The following is a 14,556-nucleotide window of genomic DNA, read 5'->3' as shown; positions in this document are numbered from 1 at the left end:
CGGTAATGACAAATATAAAAATGTCTAGTGTTTAGGACAAAGCAAAACAGTAATAAAGGAAAAACACTAAGGTCTCATGCACAAGAGATTATTATGGCTCTGTACAACCTGGAGATATCAATATGGCAGCCATTATCTTTTAAAGGCATTCTGTATGGCCCCAATTTCATATGGAGGTGCTTTTAATTGATATGCACCACTGACAGCATATTACCGAGATATTTCAACCCATTCTCTTGTAAAATATTGCTTTTAGGGAAGACTAACATTGTAACACAGCACACCAGACAAAGGCATATGGAGCACCTAGCTGTGTAAAAGGGAATCACTGGGACCCCATGTGCCTTCTACAGCTTCTTGTGCAGAAGGTCTGATGTGTAACCCTCACATTTAGGGTATTAAAGGGTACCTGTACTCATATTTACAGCACGTAAACCCTTACCCCAACATTGTACAGGATAGAAAAAGGTTTCTCTGAAATGTCTCATGCAGTATAAAGTTAAAAAAATATGTTTAAAGTAGTACAGTGCCTTGCGAAAGTATTCGGCTCCCTGGAACTTTTCAACCTTTTCCCACATATCATGCTTCAAACATAAAGATACCAAATGTAAATTTTTGGTGAAGAATCAACAACAACTGGAACACAATTGTGAAGTTGTAAATCGCAAAAGGGAACCTAAAATATAACGTTTAATAAATACTATTAAAAACTACATGACACAACATATAATGACAAACTCGTGCATTGACCACACAGGTCAACAGGACAAGGAACTGATAAACAGTCCAAGAGAGGAAAAATCAGTAGTCAATTTGGAACTCTACACAGCCTTAAGGGCTTATTATCACAATGTACACCCTGTCCAGTAAAGCAGAGGAACCAAAAATACCAATGTATGCTACTGTTACAGAAAATTTACTTAAGGTTCTCTATAAGGTGAAAGAAAAAACAGCACCGCTATTTATCACCAATGAGAAACCTCAAATACACGAGGACACACATAGAGCTATTGGAACAATCTCACCCAAATGTGGCACTGCAGCATACTGAAATGTGTTCCCCATGTCAAGGTAAGAGTCCCATGGATCAAATTCCGTCCATCTAGGATCCGTTGGACTCCAAGACCACCTCCTGCGTTAAAGACCACCTCCCTACGCGTTTCATCTCAGGGAAGAATCATCAGGGGATAAGGCAGTCAGTATGTGGTCAGGACTTGATGGAGTGCTCAACCGAGACAAAATAAAAAATCTCCAGGGAGCCTCTGAGAGGCTGTCATTATATGAGTTTGTCATTATATGTTGTGTCATTTAGTTTTTAATAGTATTTATTAAACGTTATATTTTAGGTTCCCTTTTGCTATTTACAATATAATTTTTCTGGGCACCCTTTGTTCAGTTTGAGTGGTTTATTACCCCCCCTTTTTTTGCTATACAATTGTGAAGTTGAACGAAATTTATTGGTTATTTTAAATTTTTGTGGAAATTCAAAAACTGAAAAGTGGGGCGTGCAATATTATTCGGCCCCTCTAACTTAATACTTTGTTGCGCCACCTTTTGCTGCGATTACAGCTGCAAGTCGCTTGGGGTTTGTCTATCAGTTTTGTACATCGAGAGCCTGAAATTCTTGCCCATTCTTCCTTGGCAAACAGCTCAAGCTCAGTGAGGTTTGATGGAGATCGTTTGTGAACAGCAGTTTTCAGCTCTTTCCACAGACTCTCGATTGGATTGAAGTCTGGACTTTGACTTGGCCATTCTAACACCTGGATACGTTTATTTGTGTACCATTCCATTGTAGATGTTTCTTTATGTTTGGGATCATTGTCTTGTTGGAAGACAAATCTCCGTCCCAGTCTCGGGTCTTTTGCACACCAAACAGGTTTTCTTTAAGAATGTTCCTGTATTTGGCTCCATCCATCTTCCCATAAATTTTAACCATCTTCCCTGTCTCTGCTGAAGAAAAGAAGGCCCAAACCATGATGCTACCACCACCATGTTTGACAGTGGGGATAGCGTGTTCAGGGTGATGAGCTGTGTTGCCTTTACGCCAAACATATCGTTTGGCATTGTTGCCAAAAAGTTCGATTTTGGTTTCATCTGTCCAGAGTGTTAGGGCGGAACGCACCTAGTAAATATAATGATAGTAAAGGTGTGTTCGCAGCCCAGTGTCCACCATGCAGGAGTGGAACCTGCTGCTAGTTAATGGGGGCACTATATGGTGATACTACGCCAGAATAGACACGGGTTACGTCACCCGGTCTGTATAGGAGCGAACTCTGTTGCTTCAGAGTCGCAGGAAATAAAGCGGGAGTTCCCACTGACAGATTGTCAGGAGAAACTGGAGATAGAGAAGCCTAACAAATACCCCTTAATCTAAAGAACGCAAATTAGACAAGGCTAGAAAAAAATGTATATAGTACAGCGTCCACATAAGTACGTAGTTAGCACGTGTTCTACGTTACATATATAGAAAAAGCATATACAAAAAATGCGGATCTAGAACAAATCTTTATTAGAATAGAAAAAATATTGCTTAAAAACAATAGAAACATACACGATTAAAAATCTGGTAGCCAAAAAGATGCTCGAAGTGTGAGCCAAAAAGGAAATAAAGCGGGAGTTCCCACTGACAGATTGTCAGGAGAAATAGCTGCACAGAGTGCGTACAGCACCGCACTGTCAGTCACTGCTGGTTAGATGTAGTATTTCCTATATGGTACATTTGTTGTAGTTTGTCTGCTTATTAATCAGATTTTTATTTTTGAAGGATAAGACCAGACTTGTGTGTGTTTTAGGGCGAGTTTCGTTTGTCAAGTTGTGTGTGTTGAGTTGCGTGTGGCGACATGCATCTAGCGACTTTTGTGAGATGAGTTTTGTGTGGCAACATGCGTGTAGCAACTTTTTGTGTGTCGAGTTGCATGTGACAGGTTAGTGTAGCAACTTGTGTGCAGCAAGTTTTGCGCATGGCGAGTTTTGCGCGTGACGAGTTTTGTGTGGTGCCTTTTGAGTATGTGCAAGTTTTGTGTGAGGCAAATTTTGCATGTGTTGCAAATTTTGTGCATGTGGCAATTTTTCCGCGTGTGCAAGTTTTGCGTGTGGCGAGTTTTCCATGAGGTGAGTTTTGCACTTGTGGCGAGTTTTGCAAGAGCCTAGTTTTTGCATGTGGCGAGTTCTGCGCGTGGCGAGTTTTGAGCGGCGACTTTTGTGTTTCGACTTTTATGTGGCGAGGTTGGCGTATGTGTGGTGAAATGTGTGCTGAGGGTGATATGTGTTCAAGCACGTGGTAGTGTGTGGCGCATTTTGTCTGTGTGTTCATATACCCGTGTGTGGTGAGTATCCCATGTCGGGGCCCCACCTTAGCAACTGTACGGTATATACTCTTTGGCGCCATCGCTCTCACTCTTTACGTCCCCCTTGTTCACATCTGGCAGCTGTCAATTTGCCTCCTACACTTTTCCTTTTATTTTTTCCCATTATGTAGATAGGGGCAAAATTGTTTGGTGAATTGGAACGCGCGGGGTTAAAATTTCGCCTCACAACATAGCCTATGATGCTCTCGGGGGCCAGACGTGTGACTGTGCAAAATTTTGTGGCTGTAGCTGCGACGCCTCCAACACTTTTCCTTTCACTTTTCCCCATCATGTAGATAGGGGCAAAATAGTTTGGTGAATTGGAAAGCGCGGGGTTAAAATTTCACCTCACAACATAGCCTATGACCCTCTCAGGGTCCAGACGTGTGACTGTGCAAAATGTTGTGGCTGTAGCTTCGACGCCTCCAACACTTTTCCTTTCACTTTTTTCCCCATTATGTACAGTTAGGTCCATATTTATTTGGACAGAGACAACATTTTTCTAATTTTGGTTATAGACATTACCACAATGAATTTTAAACAAAACAATTCAGATGCAGTTGAAGTTCAGACTTTCAGCTTTCATTTGAGGGTATCCACATTAAAATTGGATGAAGGGTTTAGGAGTTTCAGCTCCTTAACATGTGCCACCCTGTTTTTAAAGGGACCAAAAGTAATTGGACAGATTCAATAATTTTAAATAAAACGTTCATTTTTAGTACTTGGTTGAAAACCCTTTGTAGGCAATGACTGCCTGAAGTCTTGAACTTATGGACATCACCAGATGCTGTGTTTCCTCCTTTTTGATGCTCTGCCAGGCCTTAACTGCGGTGGTTCTCAGTTGCTGTTTGTTTGTGGGCCTTTCTGTCTGAAGTTTAACTTTAACAAGTGACAAATGCTGCTCAATTGGGTTGAGATCAGGTGACTGACTTGGCCATTCAAGAATATTCCACTTCTTTGCTTTAATAAACTCCTGGGTTGCTTTGGCTTTATGTTTTAGGTCATTGTCCATCTGTAGTACGAAACGACGACCAATCAGTTTGGCTGCATTTGGCTGGATCTGAGCACACAGTATGTCTCTGAATACCTCAGAATTCATTTGGCTGCTTCTGTCCTGTGTCACATCATCAATAAACACTAGTGACCCAGTGCCACTGGCAGCCATGCATGCCCAAGCCATCACACTGCCTCCGCCGTGTTTTACAGATGATGTGGTATGCTTTGGATCATGAGCTATACTACGCCTTCGCCATACTTTTCTCTTTCCATCATTCTGGCAGAGGTTGAACTTGGTTACATCTGTCTAAAGAATGTTATTCCAGAACTGGGCTGGCTTTTTTAGATGTTTTTTAGCAAAGTCCAGTCTAGCCTTTTTATTCTTGATGCTTATGAGTGGCGTGCACCGTGCAGTGAACCCTCTGTATTTACTTTCATGCAGTCTTCTCTTTATGGTAGATTTGGATATTGATACACCTACCTCCTGGAGAATGTTGTTCACTTGGTTGGCTGTTGTGAAGGGGTTTCTCTTCACCATGGAGATTATTCTGCGATCATCCACCACTGTTGTCTTCCGTGGGCGCCCAGGTCTTTTTGCATTGATGAGTTCACCAGTGCTTTCTTTTGCTTTCAGGATGTACCAAACTGTAGATTTTGCCACTCCTAATATTGTAGCAATTTCTCGGATGGGTTTTTTCTGTTTTTGCAGCTTAAGGATGGCTTGTTCCACCTGCATGGAGAGCTCCTTTGACAGCATGTTTACTTCACAGCAAAACCTTCCAAATGAAAGCACCACACCTCAAATCAACTCCAGGCCTTTTATCTGCTTAATTGAGAATGACATAACGAAGGGATTGCCCATACCTGTCCATGAAATAGCCTTGGAGTCAATTGTCCAATTACTTTTGGTCCCTTTAAAAACAGGGTGGCGCATGTTAAGGAGCTGAAACTCCTAAACCCTTCATCCACTTTTAATGTGGATACGCTCAAATGAAAGCTGAAAGTTCGAACTTCAACTGCATCTGAATTGTTTTGTTTAAAATTCATTGTGGTAATGTCGATAACCAAAATTAGAAAAATGTTGTCTCTGTCCAAATATATATGGACCTAACTGTAGATAGGGGCAAAATTGTTTGGTGAATTGGAACGCGCGGGGTTAAAATTTTGCCTCACAACATAGCCTATGACGCTCTCGGGGTCCAGACATGTGACTGTGCAAAATTTTGTGGCTGTAGCTTCAACGCCTCCAACACTTTTCCTTTCACTTTTTTCCCCATTATGTAGATAGGGGCAAAATTGTTTGGTGAATTGGAACGCACGGGGTTAAAATTTCACCTCACAATATAGCCTATGACGCTCTCGGGGTCCAGACGTGTGACTGTGCAAAATTTTGTGGCTGTAGCTGCGACGGTGCAGATGCCAATCCCGGACATACACACACACACACATACACACACACATACACACATTCAGCTTTATATAGTAGATAACACATGATAAAGAGAGATAAAAGGAGAATATCAACACAGAAAGCCATTACAGGACATGAGCCCAGACAGTAATGCCATACAGAACAGACTGATGGAAGTCATAAAGGAAGTAAATCTACAAAAGAAGAGAGAGAAAGATCTATCAAGAACAGAAATGTGCTATACAAAAACCAAATGCCCATTCCTAAGAAAATAGGCAGGATATATGACAACTCAGATAATGTGTCAGAGGCGTGCCACGTTACATACAATAATATGCAGTGTGTCAGGAAAGTGCCTAGTGGCAAAAAATGCATCCCCAGAGACTGAAGAATAGTAAAAGTAACAGTGTCCTATAGAGCAACCCTGTTAGAAAAGTAAAGAGACTCAATGCAATAATAAATGCAATAGTGCAAAAAGAGCAGTAAAAGGCCAAGACCTGCAGGAAATAACCCAGAGAACTCGGGGCCTCCTGTTGCCATTCTCCTTTTATCTCTCTTTTATCATGTTTGTTATTTCAGAAATAACGATTTCTTCTCATTACTTGTCCTGTATACTCCGGTCACTTTCTAGGTTTTGCTTGTAGTATCGTAGCCCAGCCTGTGGCATGCCAATCCAGCCAGGACTACATGACTACTGAGGAGGATAGCACTGCTCACCAGACTCTTCACAGGCTGACCATGCTACTGTAGAACTTTGTTTATTCTTTTTTGCTGCAAATTAATAATATGCTTACCTACATGAGATACTTTTTCACAAAAATCTATATTCTGTTAGATTGCATGAAAGGGATTACACAAAGGGATTACACATGTACCTTAAAGCTGCTGGACCCAAGTGCAGAATCTAACAGAATTTTACTGATGCCTTCATTTGTGGTGGCAAAGTGACCTTTGGGCCCCTTCAGGCACTAGATACCCCATTCAGTAACGCCCATAAAAAGGGCTATGCTAGTGACTGGAATGTCAGTAAATCCCTTTCTTTCTCTCATATGTTAGAACAGCTGAGGGGCTAAGCCATGACATCTGTAAGAATGACATCTCACCATACACTTTTGACTTGAGCGGTACCAGGGTCTACTGACCACTAAACAAGCAAAGATTTGGGAGAAAGCTAAAACTATTAAGGCAATTTTATCTCCGTGGTCATAGACAGAGCTTTTGTCCTATGCCTACAATTTTAAAATGGGATTTTTCCACATATAGTAGTGACAAAGAACAAAGCACAGTGTGAAACAAGGAGCCCTGTGAATCCTCTATAGTCTGTAACACCATGAATAATATGAAGAGTCTTACGGAGTCAGCCCACTGTCCCGCTGCATCATTCTCTCCCGAGTACGACATCCAGGCCTGATTCCGGTATGAAGCTGGTGGTTGTGGGATGTAATAACCGGAGTATCCAGCTCGGTTCCCTGGTATGGCGAATACAGCAGGCATTGAGTTACCTGACAAAGCAATGCATTCATTGAAATGGAATAAATCCTACAGCTACAATTAAATTAGAATTATAAATGTTTCCTCTGAGAAAATGAGGAATGGGAATCAAAGCCTACACTTCTTATTGCTTGGAATAAGCCTAAGTTTATTCAAAGAATTCTGCACTTAAAAGGGACATGTGACAGTTAAAGAAAGTACAATAGCTGCACAAATGTAAAAAAACCCAACACATTAATTATCTGTTAAACAGATTCGGTCAGCCCAAACGTCTAGTGTAAGCTAAAGACATAGCCTTCTATGGGATATCATTCCTATAAAAATCACACTCAATGTCCGTGCTACAGAATCTGAAGTTTCCTCAATAACACTAATTTGGGTGCACATTGCACAATGGGAGCGGCCAAGAGGCTCACTGCACCAGTCTGTGCACTTGTTTTGTGGGTCTTCTGCCTCCCTAAATGGGGATTGACAGCACTGATTTGTCTGTAGTGAGCACTGTCTGCAGTGAAACCTCAGACAAGTCAAGCCTGTAAATCACCAGTGAACACTAGTGGGTGGAACAGTGCCCAAAGGCTCTTTGGTCCTGCCATGGGTGCACCCAGCACCCTAATGAGCATGATTACTTCAGTTTCTGTAGAATGGAGGTAGTGATTAGGAAATTATAGGCATAATTGAAGCCATATCCCATACAAGGCTTTGTGCTTGGCTTATACTGTCAGTCTGCGCAGTTGGACTCCCTCTGCTCCATTGTCCTCCACTTATATGTGTTCATCTACCTGTACCACCAGCGTGTTGTACAGTCAGCTGTCTCAGCATTCATGTACCGTGCCACCAGGGGCCCCTCAGCATTAGTGCAGTTGGTAATGTTACACATGCATAATATTCTGTTTTCTAGAATATTTTCTGCAGCTACAGTAATCACTTACAGAGCACAGCAGAAATGAACACGTTTTCTAAATGCATGGTGTTTACAGGGAAGCATGGTGGTGGCAGTGTCCCTTACAAAAGTTATATTATTATCCTTACTTCAGTGTTCACGTCTTCACACTGCAGGGTAGAGCATGCGGCATTGTTCGGCTCGCGGCCTCTCTCTCCAATACGCTCTACCACCCTCCTCACCCAAACACTGATTTTACAAGAAATTGTGTCACAGAAGGTGTGTAAAAAATTTAAAAATATAAAAATAAAAATTAATAGTAGTTGTCGCCCTAGGCACTGAACTAGTGCCTAGTGACAAAAACAGCTTTGCTGGTAGCCCAACATTAAATCTGCCAAACTTTGCCACTGTTGGAATAACATACCAATTAGAAATTTTCTGCAGAACCATGCAAATTGTCTCTTCAGAGAGGAAGAGGACTAGAACTCTAGTGCCACCTATTGGAAGTAGCAATTCTAACAGTCATGAGTGACTAGCCTCCTGCTGTTGCTGTCCGTGCTAATAGTCGTGTCCATGCCTGCAGACATACAGCAGAGTACACACAGGCAATTGGAAATCTTTGCACATATTCATGGTGACTTGTTGTCACCTGAATAGTTTGGCACTGACTGACTGACACCTTGTGGACCACTGGGACAGGCAAATGGATTGAAATTGCTGGATACCCCACATGCTCACCTGGACCTTGGTCATTTCCACCAGGCTCTGGCATTCTATTCTTGTTGGCCATATCTGATGTGGACCTGTACAGGATGACACAAAATACTGGTTACTCCATAAGACCACTTATATACCATACTTCAAAATGCAACTGCATTTATAAGACCCTAAGGTGCCTAACATTGTCTCTCCTTTAGGACAATACACCATATATCCATATTATGTACAGAATCATAAATGTTCGCAAAATTTTAGTGGAACATGGTGTAAAAAAAGGTTAAATATGAAAATAAAAAGTGTTTTTTATTTTATGCAAAATTCATGAACCATGTATGCTATTGTCACGGGCTCCTTCTCCGATACCAAACAATCAACAGAGCGAGGGAAGTGTGAACAATCCCAAGACCTTTATTATAGGCAAAACTAAAAGGTCCATAAACAATCCACCACACTGAGGATATAATACTCCAGAACACGAATGTAGTTCAGTAACAGGATAAAATGTCCAAGGAGATGAGAGTCCAATAATCCAGCAGACAGAAGAAAAAAAATCCATATGCTTCCCTTTCACTCTGACGTGCTGTGTTCACACCATCCTCACCACACAGGAACTGACTTCCCAGCTCCTGTCCTCCCCAGCCCCCTCCTTATGTTTAGGGATAGTCAGACTGGTTGGGGTGGTTTTCAGGCCTCCCAGACCTGACAAAGGTGCCTCGGGGATTAAGGCACTAAAGGGGGTCATCAAGAGGCATAGATACAGTCAGGCTGCAGACAGTAAGTGAGCTAATTCAATTATCAGCCTTTTGGAAGGTAATTGAGACTCTAGACAATATGAGGAATACATGGAATGATACAGGGCAACAAGAGAACATTATGAAAATCAGTAAAATATAAATTGACACAAAATGATACCCACATAACATATCACACCATCACAACCTCTCCCCCTCATAATAAGTGAGCACGCCATGAGGTCTACATAGACCTCTGGCCTGCTCACTTTAGTCCACATTGCTCCACTGTTTATTGCAACCCCTACCACTGTATAAGGAACTATAATTATGAGCACTTATTGTCCTTACATAAATTCCCGGGTCCTGGCGTTATGGTCATACAAGGTTTTTTGATTGGACTGGGTTATTCGCTGATGTACATTAGCCAAGGTAGCTAGCTGGGCAAGACGGTCTCTGAACTCTAGAACGTTGGGAATGATGGGCGTTCCGATGTCTGCAATATCTTGCTACAATTGTTCTTTCAGAAGAGTGAGAGACCCACGGAGCTTCCGGCCAAACAAATTGCTCCCCGGTGAGGTCCAGATGTTGTGGTGCTTGAAGGGCCTGTAGTCGGATGACTGCTCCCACAAAATGACACTGCAACTCCCCAATGTCATTTCCAAGTAGGATATCTGCAGGAAGTCCTCCCATAACTCCAAACCAACACAGTTTTTCTCCAAAACCATAATCGAGCAACAACCCTCGCTGTACATATTTGTGGTCACCACCGCCAGGACAATGGGAATTCCCGGACCCTGGTGAATTGCCCCAGGTCGCACCACACGGGGGTCAGCGATAGTCAGGAATTCCCCCGTGTCTTTAAATCGTGATGCTTCGTATCCATCAATTAAGACATCCTGCAGTTGCCGTTGCCGTTGCTCTGGGTAGCTAAAGGACAAAGGCCGAAGTCCGTACACTCCAGGAGGGGTATCTATGGTGCCATGGTCGGTGGTCCACTCTGGTGGGGGTCGTGGTAGCTCTTCCTCAGGTGGGATGGAGTGCACAAGATGCACCGGATAAAGTGAGGCTGCGTGGGGCTCCCTCTGAATCCTTGAGGGATAGCCAGACTGCAAATGTCCAGGTTGCCCACACCCATAACATCTTCTCTCTGTGATATCCCCAGGTCGTGGTCGGAACTGTTGGGGCCCAGGATTGTGGGGCGTGATTGTCATCGGCTTGTGACTAGGTGGAAGGGCAGATATAATCAGAGGGGGATGTGGCGTGGGAGCAGGCCGTGGTCCATTGTCCAGAAGCCTCCTCCATTGCGGTCGGATAGTAAGGGCTTCATCGGCCAGGGCTGCAGATCTATCCACGGTACACGGCGTGCGCTCCCGGACCCATTCCCGTACCTTTGCAGGGCACTTGGCAAGAAATTGTTCTATAAGGAGCTAAACAGGACTGAAGTGTTGAACTGAGTTGTAGTGAAATAGTGAGAAACAGGGAATACAGAGGACAAGTAGAGGAAAGAGGAAAGGAGAGCAATAGAGAAAAGAAGGAAGGAAACTGTGAAAAATACTTTGAGTTGTAAAGGAAACGTTTATAACACTGTACCTGCTATCTCTTGTACATATTCCCTACCAAGTAATCATTCAGAAAAAAGTTTATTTTTGACTTGTGGTCTTCCTCAGTGAAATTATTCTGCCACCGATATACGTGGATGAGATGTGTCTGAGGGATGTGATCACAAATCGCTATATAAACAATGGCAGGTAGCGTTACTCGCCAACCTGTGCCACCAGTCTCTATCAGCCGCGCGTGGTGATCCGGAAGGATGATGCAGTGATACAGTCAACAGGTTTATTTACAGTACCTTGGTGAGAGTGAGGACTGTAGGTTAGAGCTGTTACAGAATCACCAGATAGAGATAATAGAAGCTTCAGGTTAGAGGTAACAAGAGAATCCTTTCTCCAGCTCTGCAGCACATGTGGGATCCAAGATGGCACGGAGTACAAAACAGGAAGAGAAGGAAAAAGATAGGAGGAGCTAAAGACAGAAAGGTGTTGTGGGAGAATTCCATAACAAATATTACAGTGATATAGCAAACGGCCAGTAGATGGCAGCAAAGTATAACAAATGATAGAACCAGGCTTATTAGCACTACATAATGTCCATGTATGGCTGAAAGTCTATCATAATAAACTGAGCAGCACACTCCCCGTCTGAAATCCTTGGATTTCACTATACCATAAGTCTCGAATTGGGAGTGTTCACCAGAAGTGCATGGAGGGATACCTCAACCTGTAAGATAAAAACAACGCATGCAATGCAACAATAACATATTGAATAACAAGTCTAGAACGATTTCTTGAAGTAATCCAAAGGATAACCCATCTTCGGATTGGAGAAGCCGCGCTAGGCCAAACTGTCTCCAACCCATTTGTAATCCAAAGGTTGAAGTTCCTTGAAAGAGTTCCTACTGATTGGATGGATAATCAATCCTCAACCGGTAAGAGTAAGATAATCTCTGATATAGGCCTAATGAAAGATTTGGGGTCACCTTGTTTAGTAACTGTCACTTCTACCTTGCGTACCTTGCCATCGTCACTTGGAAAGGTTTTAGATATAAGTCCCATAGGCCATTTGTTTCTTTCCTCCTTCTGGTCTTTCATGAGGATAATATCTCCTACTTGTAAATTTGGCTTTACTTGTTGCCATTTTCTTCGTTTTTGGAGAAGTGTCAGGTACTCCCTCTTCCATCTATTCCAGAAACAATTAGCCAGATGTTGCACATATTTCCACCGTCTCTGATATTTGTTACCAGACACAGAGTCTTCAGGCGGGTTAGGAACAGCTCCTGGTTTCTGGGTGAGGAGAGTTGCCGGAGTGAGAATTGTAGGAGATTCTGGATCCGTAGATATGGGTACAAGAGGTCTTGAGTTTACTATAGCAGAGACTTCTGCTAAGAAAGTGGTCAAGGTCTCGTGAGTGAGTCTTGAAAGATTTGAGTCCATCAGCATAGATTCCAGTTCCTTGTGAAAAACATTCTGCTGCACATTGCGTATCACAATGAGTTCACTCAGAGCAATGTCTTCTGCAGAGAGAGGCTTATGGCAGATATGCCAACCGAGACAATCAGTGTTACTGTCCTTATTGCGATAGCATTGTACAATGTGTACTAACCTTGCAATGGCATGAACCAGCCTCGTCCATCTTGAGAAGCGATCAAAACGCCGACAGTCCAAGCCAACCTCCTCCTTGAATTTGGTGATGAAGGTGCTGACATCAGGACGGATCTCTGGGTCGACATCTGGATCCTCAAGGCTGAAGCTGTCTTCAACGGCAGTCTCTTTGCACTGTTCGTGAAGGAACTCCGGTCCGGTCAACCAAGAAGAGCTTGCGAAGGCACCAATAGACACTGGTCTAGTTGCAAGGTCCGCAGGGTTAAGATGGGATGGGACGTGCTGCCATTGCTGGGGTTTGGAGGATTTCCTGATCCTTTCCACTCGGTTACTGACATAGACGTAGAAGCGTTTCGTCTGGTTGTATATGTAGCCCAGAACTACCTTACTGTCTGTGTAGAATTTTGTGTCATCCACGTGAATAGCTAGTTCGCTCTGTATGAAGTCTGCAATCTCTATGGCTAGTACAGCCCCACAGAGCTCGAGTCTGGGTATGGTGTGCTCGGGTTTAGGAGCCAGTTTAGCCTTTCCAAACAGAAATCCAACATGGGCTTCATTATTAGAGTCTACAACCTTCAAGTAAGCGACAGCGGCAATAGCTTCAGTGGAGGCATCAGCGAATACATGAATCTCCTTCCTTTGACTTGTAGTTAGGGATGCTGGAGTGTAACAACGTGGTATGTGGATCTTATCCAAGGCGCAAAGAGATTCTCTCCATGACTTCCACTTTAGTTGTTTGTCTGCAGGGAGTGGTATATCCCAGTCCTTAATGTACTCTGAGAGTTGTCTCAGCAGGAGCTTGCCTTGTATAGTCAGGGGTGCGACAAACCCAAGTGGATCATATAGACTGTTCACCACTGACAGAACCCCACGCTTAGTAAATGGTTTTTCTGCACCACTAACCTGAAAGCTGAAGGAGTCATTTAGCAAGTTCCACCTCAGGCCTAGACTTCTCTGTACTGGTGGATTGTCTGAGCCTAGGTTCAAGTCCCTAAATTCTGCGGCATGATCATTAGGGTGAAAGGCCTTCATGACAACAGCACTATTGGAGGCAATTTTATGCAATCTTAAATGAGCTTTAGAAAGCATACCTTGTGTCCGTTTGAGCAGATCTGTGGCTTCTTCCGCCGTGGGCAGGGATTTAAGACCGTCGTCCATGTAGAATTCCTTTTCAACGAACTGTTGGGCATCCTTCCCGAACTCTGCTGCACCATCGGAGGCGGTCCTACGTAGGCCGTAGGTAGCGACTGCAGGAGAAGGACTGTTTCCGAAAACGTGCACCTTCATGCGGTATTCGATCATTTCCTTGTTGGTGTCGTTGTCTCGGTGCCATAGAAAACGGAGATAATTTCTGTGATCTTGTTGCACGATGAAACAATGGAACATTTGTTCGATGTTGGCGGTAATGGCGACCGGTTCCTTTCTGAATCTCATGAGCACTCCAACCAGGTTGTTAGTCAGGTTCGGACCAGTGAGGAGAACGTCATTCAGCCCCTCTCATCAGTTCCTGGATCACTTTGCCACCTGGCTTCCACACTTTCTCTCCTGTGACACCCCCACCCTTATCATGGGTGATTTCAACATCCCCATTGCCTCTCCCCTCTCCCCATCTGCTTCTCACCTTTTATCTCTATCCTCCTCTTTTGGCCTCTCGCAGCATACTAACTCTCCAACACATGAAGATGGAAACTCCCTTGACTTGGTCTTCTCCCGACTTTGCTCAGTGGATGATTTCACAAACTCCCCTCTCCTGCTCTCTGACCACAACCTTCTTTCATTCTCTATCAAGAACTGCCATCCCGCTCAGGTCACCCCCACT

At 43.5% G+C, this 14,556-nt stretch overlaps 1 protein-coding gene across 1 annotated transcript in view; it reads right to left on the bottom strand.

Moving 5' to 3' along the window:
• Positions 1-14,556, bottom strand: part of KIAA1549L (KIAA1549 like) — a 738,873-nt gene that overhangs the window by 1,319 nt on the left and 722,998 nt on the right. Inside the window, exons 19-20 of the mRNA XM_069739753.1 lie at positions 8,864-8,928; positions 7,108-7,256 (exon numbers count right to left, since the gene is read on the bottom strand). Coding sequence (XP_069595854.1) covers positions 7,108-7,256; positions 8,864-8,928 — 214 coding nt within the window. The remainder of the gene's footprint in view (positions 1-7,107; positions 7,257-8,863; positions 8,929-14,556) is intronic.

This window comes from Ranitomeya imitator, chromosome 9, assembly GCF_032444005.1.
Source record: "Ranitomeya imitator isolate aRanImi1 chromosome 9, aRanImi1.pri, whole genome shotgun sequence".
Taxonomy (NCBI): domain Eukaryota; kingdom Metazoa; phylum Chordata; class Amphibia; order Anura; family Dendrobatidae; genus Ranitomeya; species Ranitomeya imitator.
This window is presented reverse-complemented; position numbering and strand designations above follow the sequence as displayed.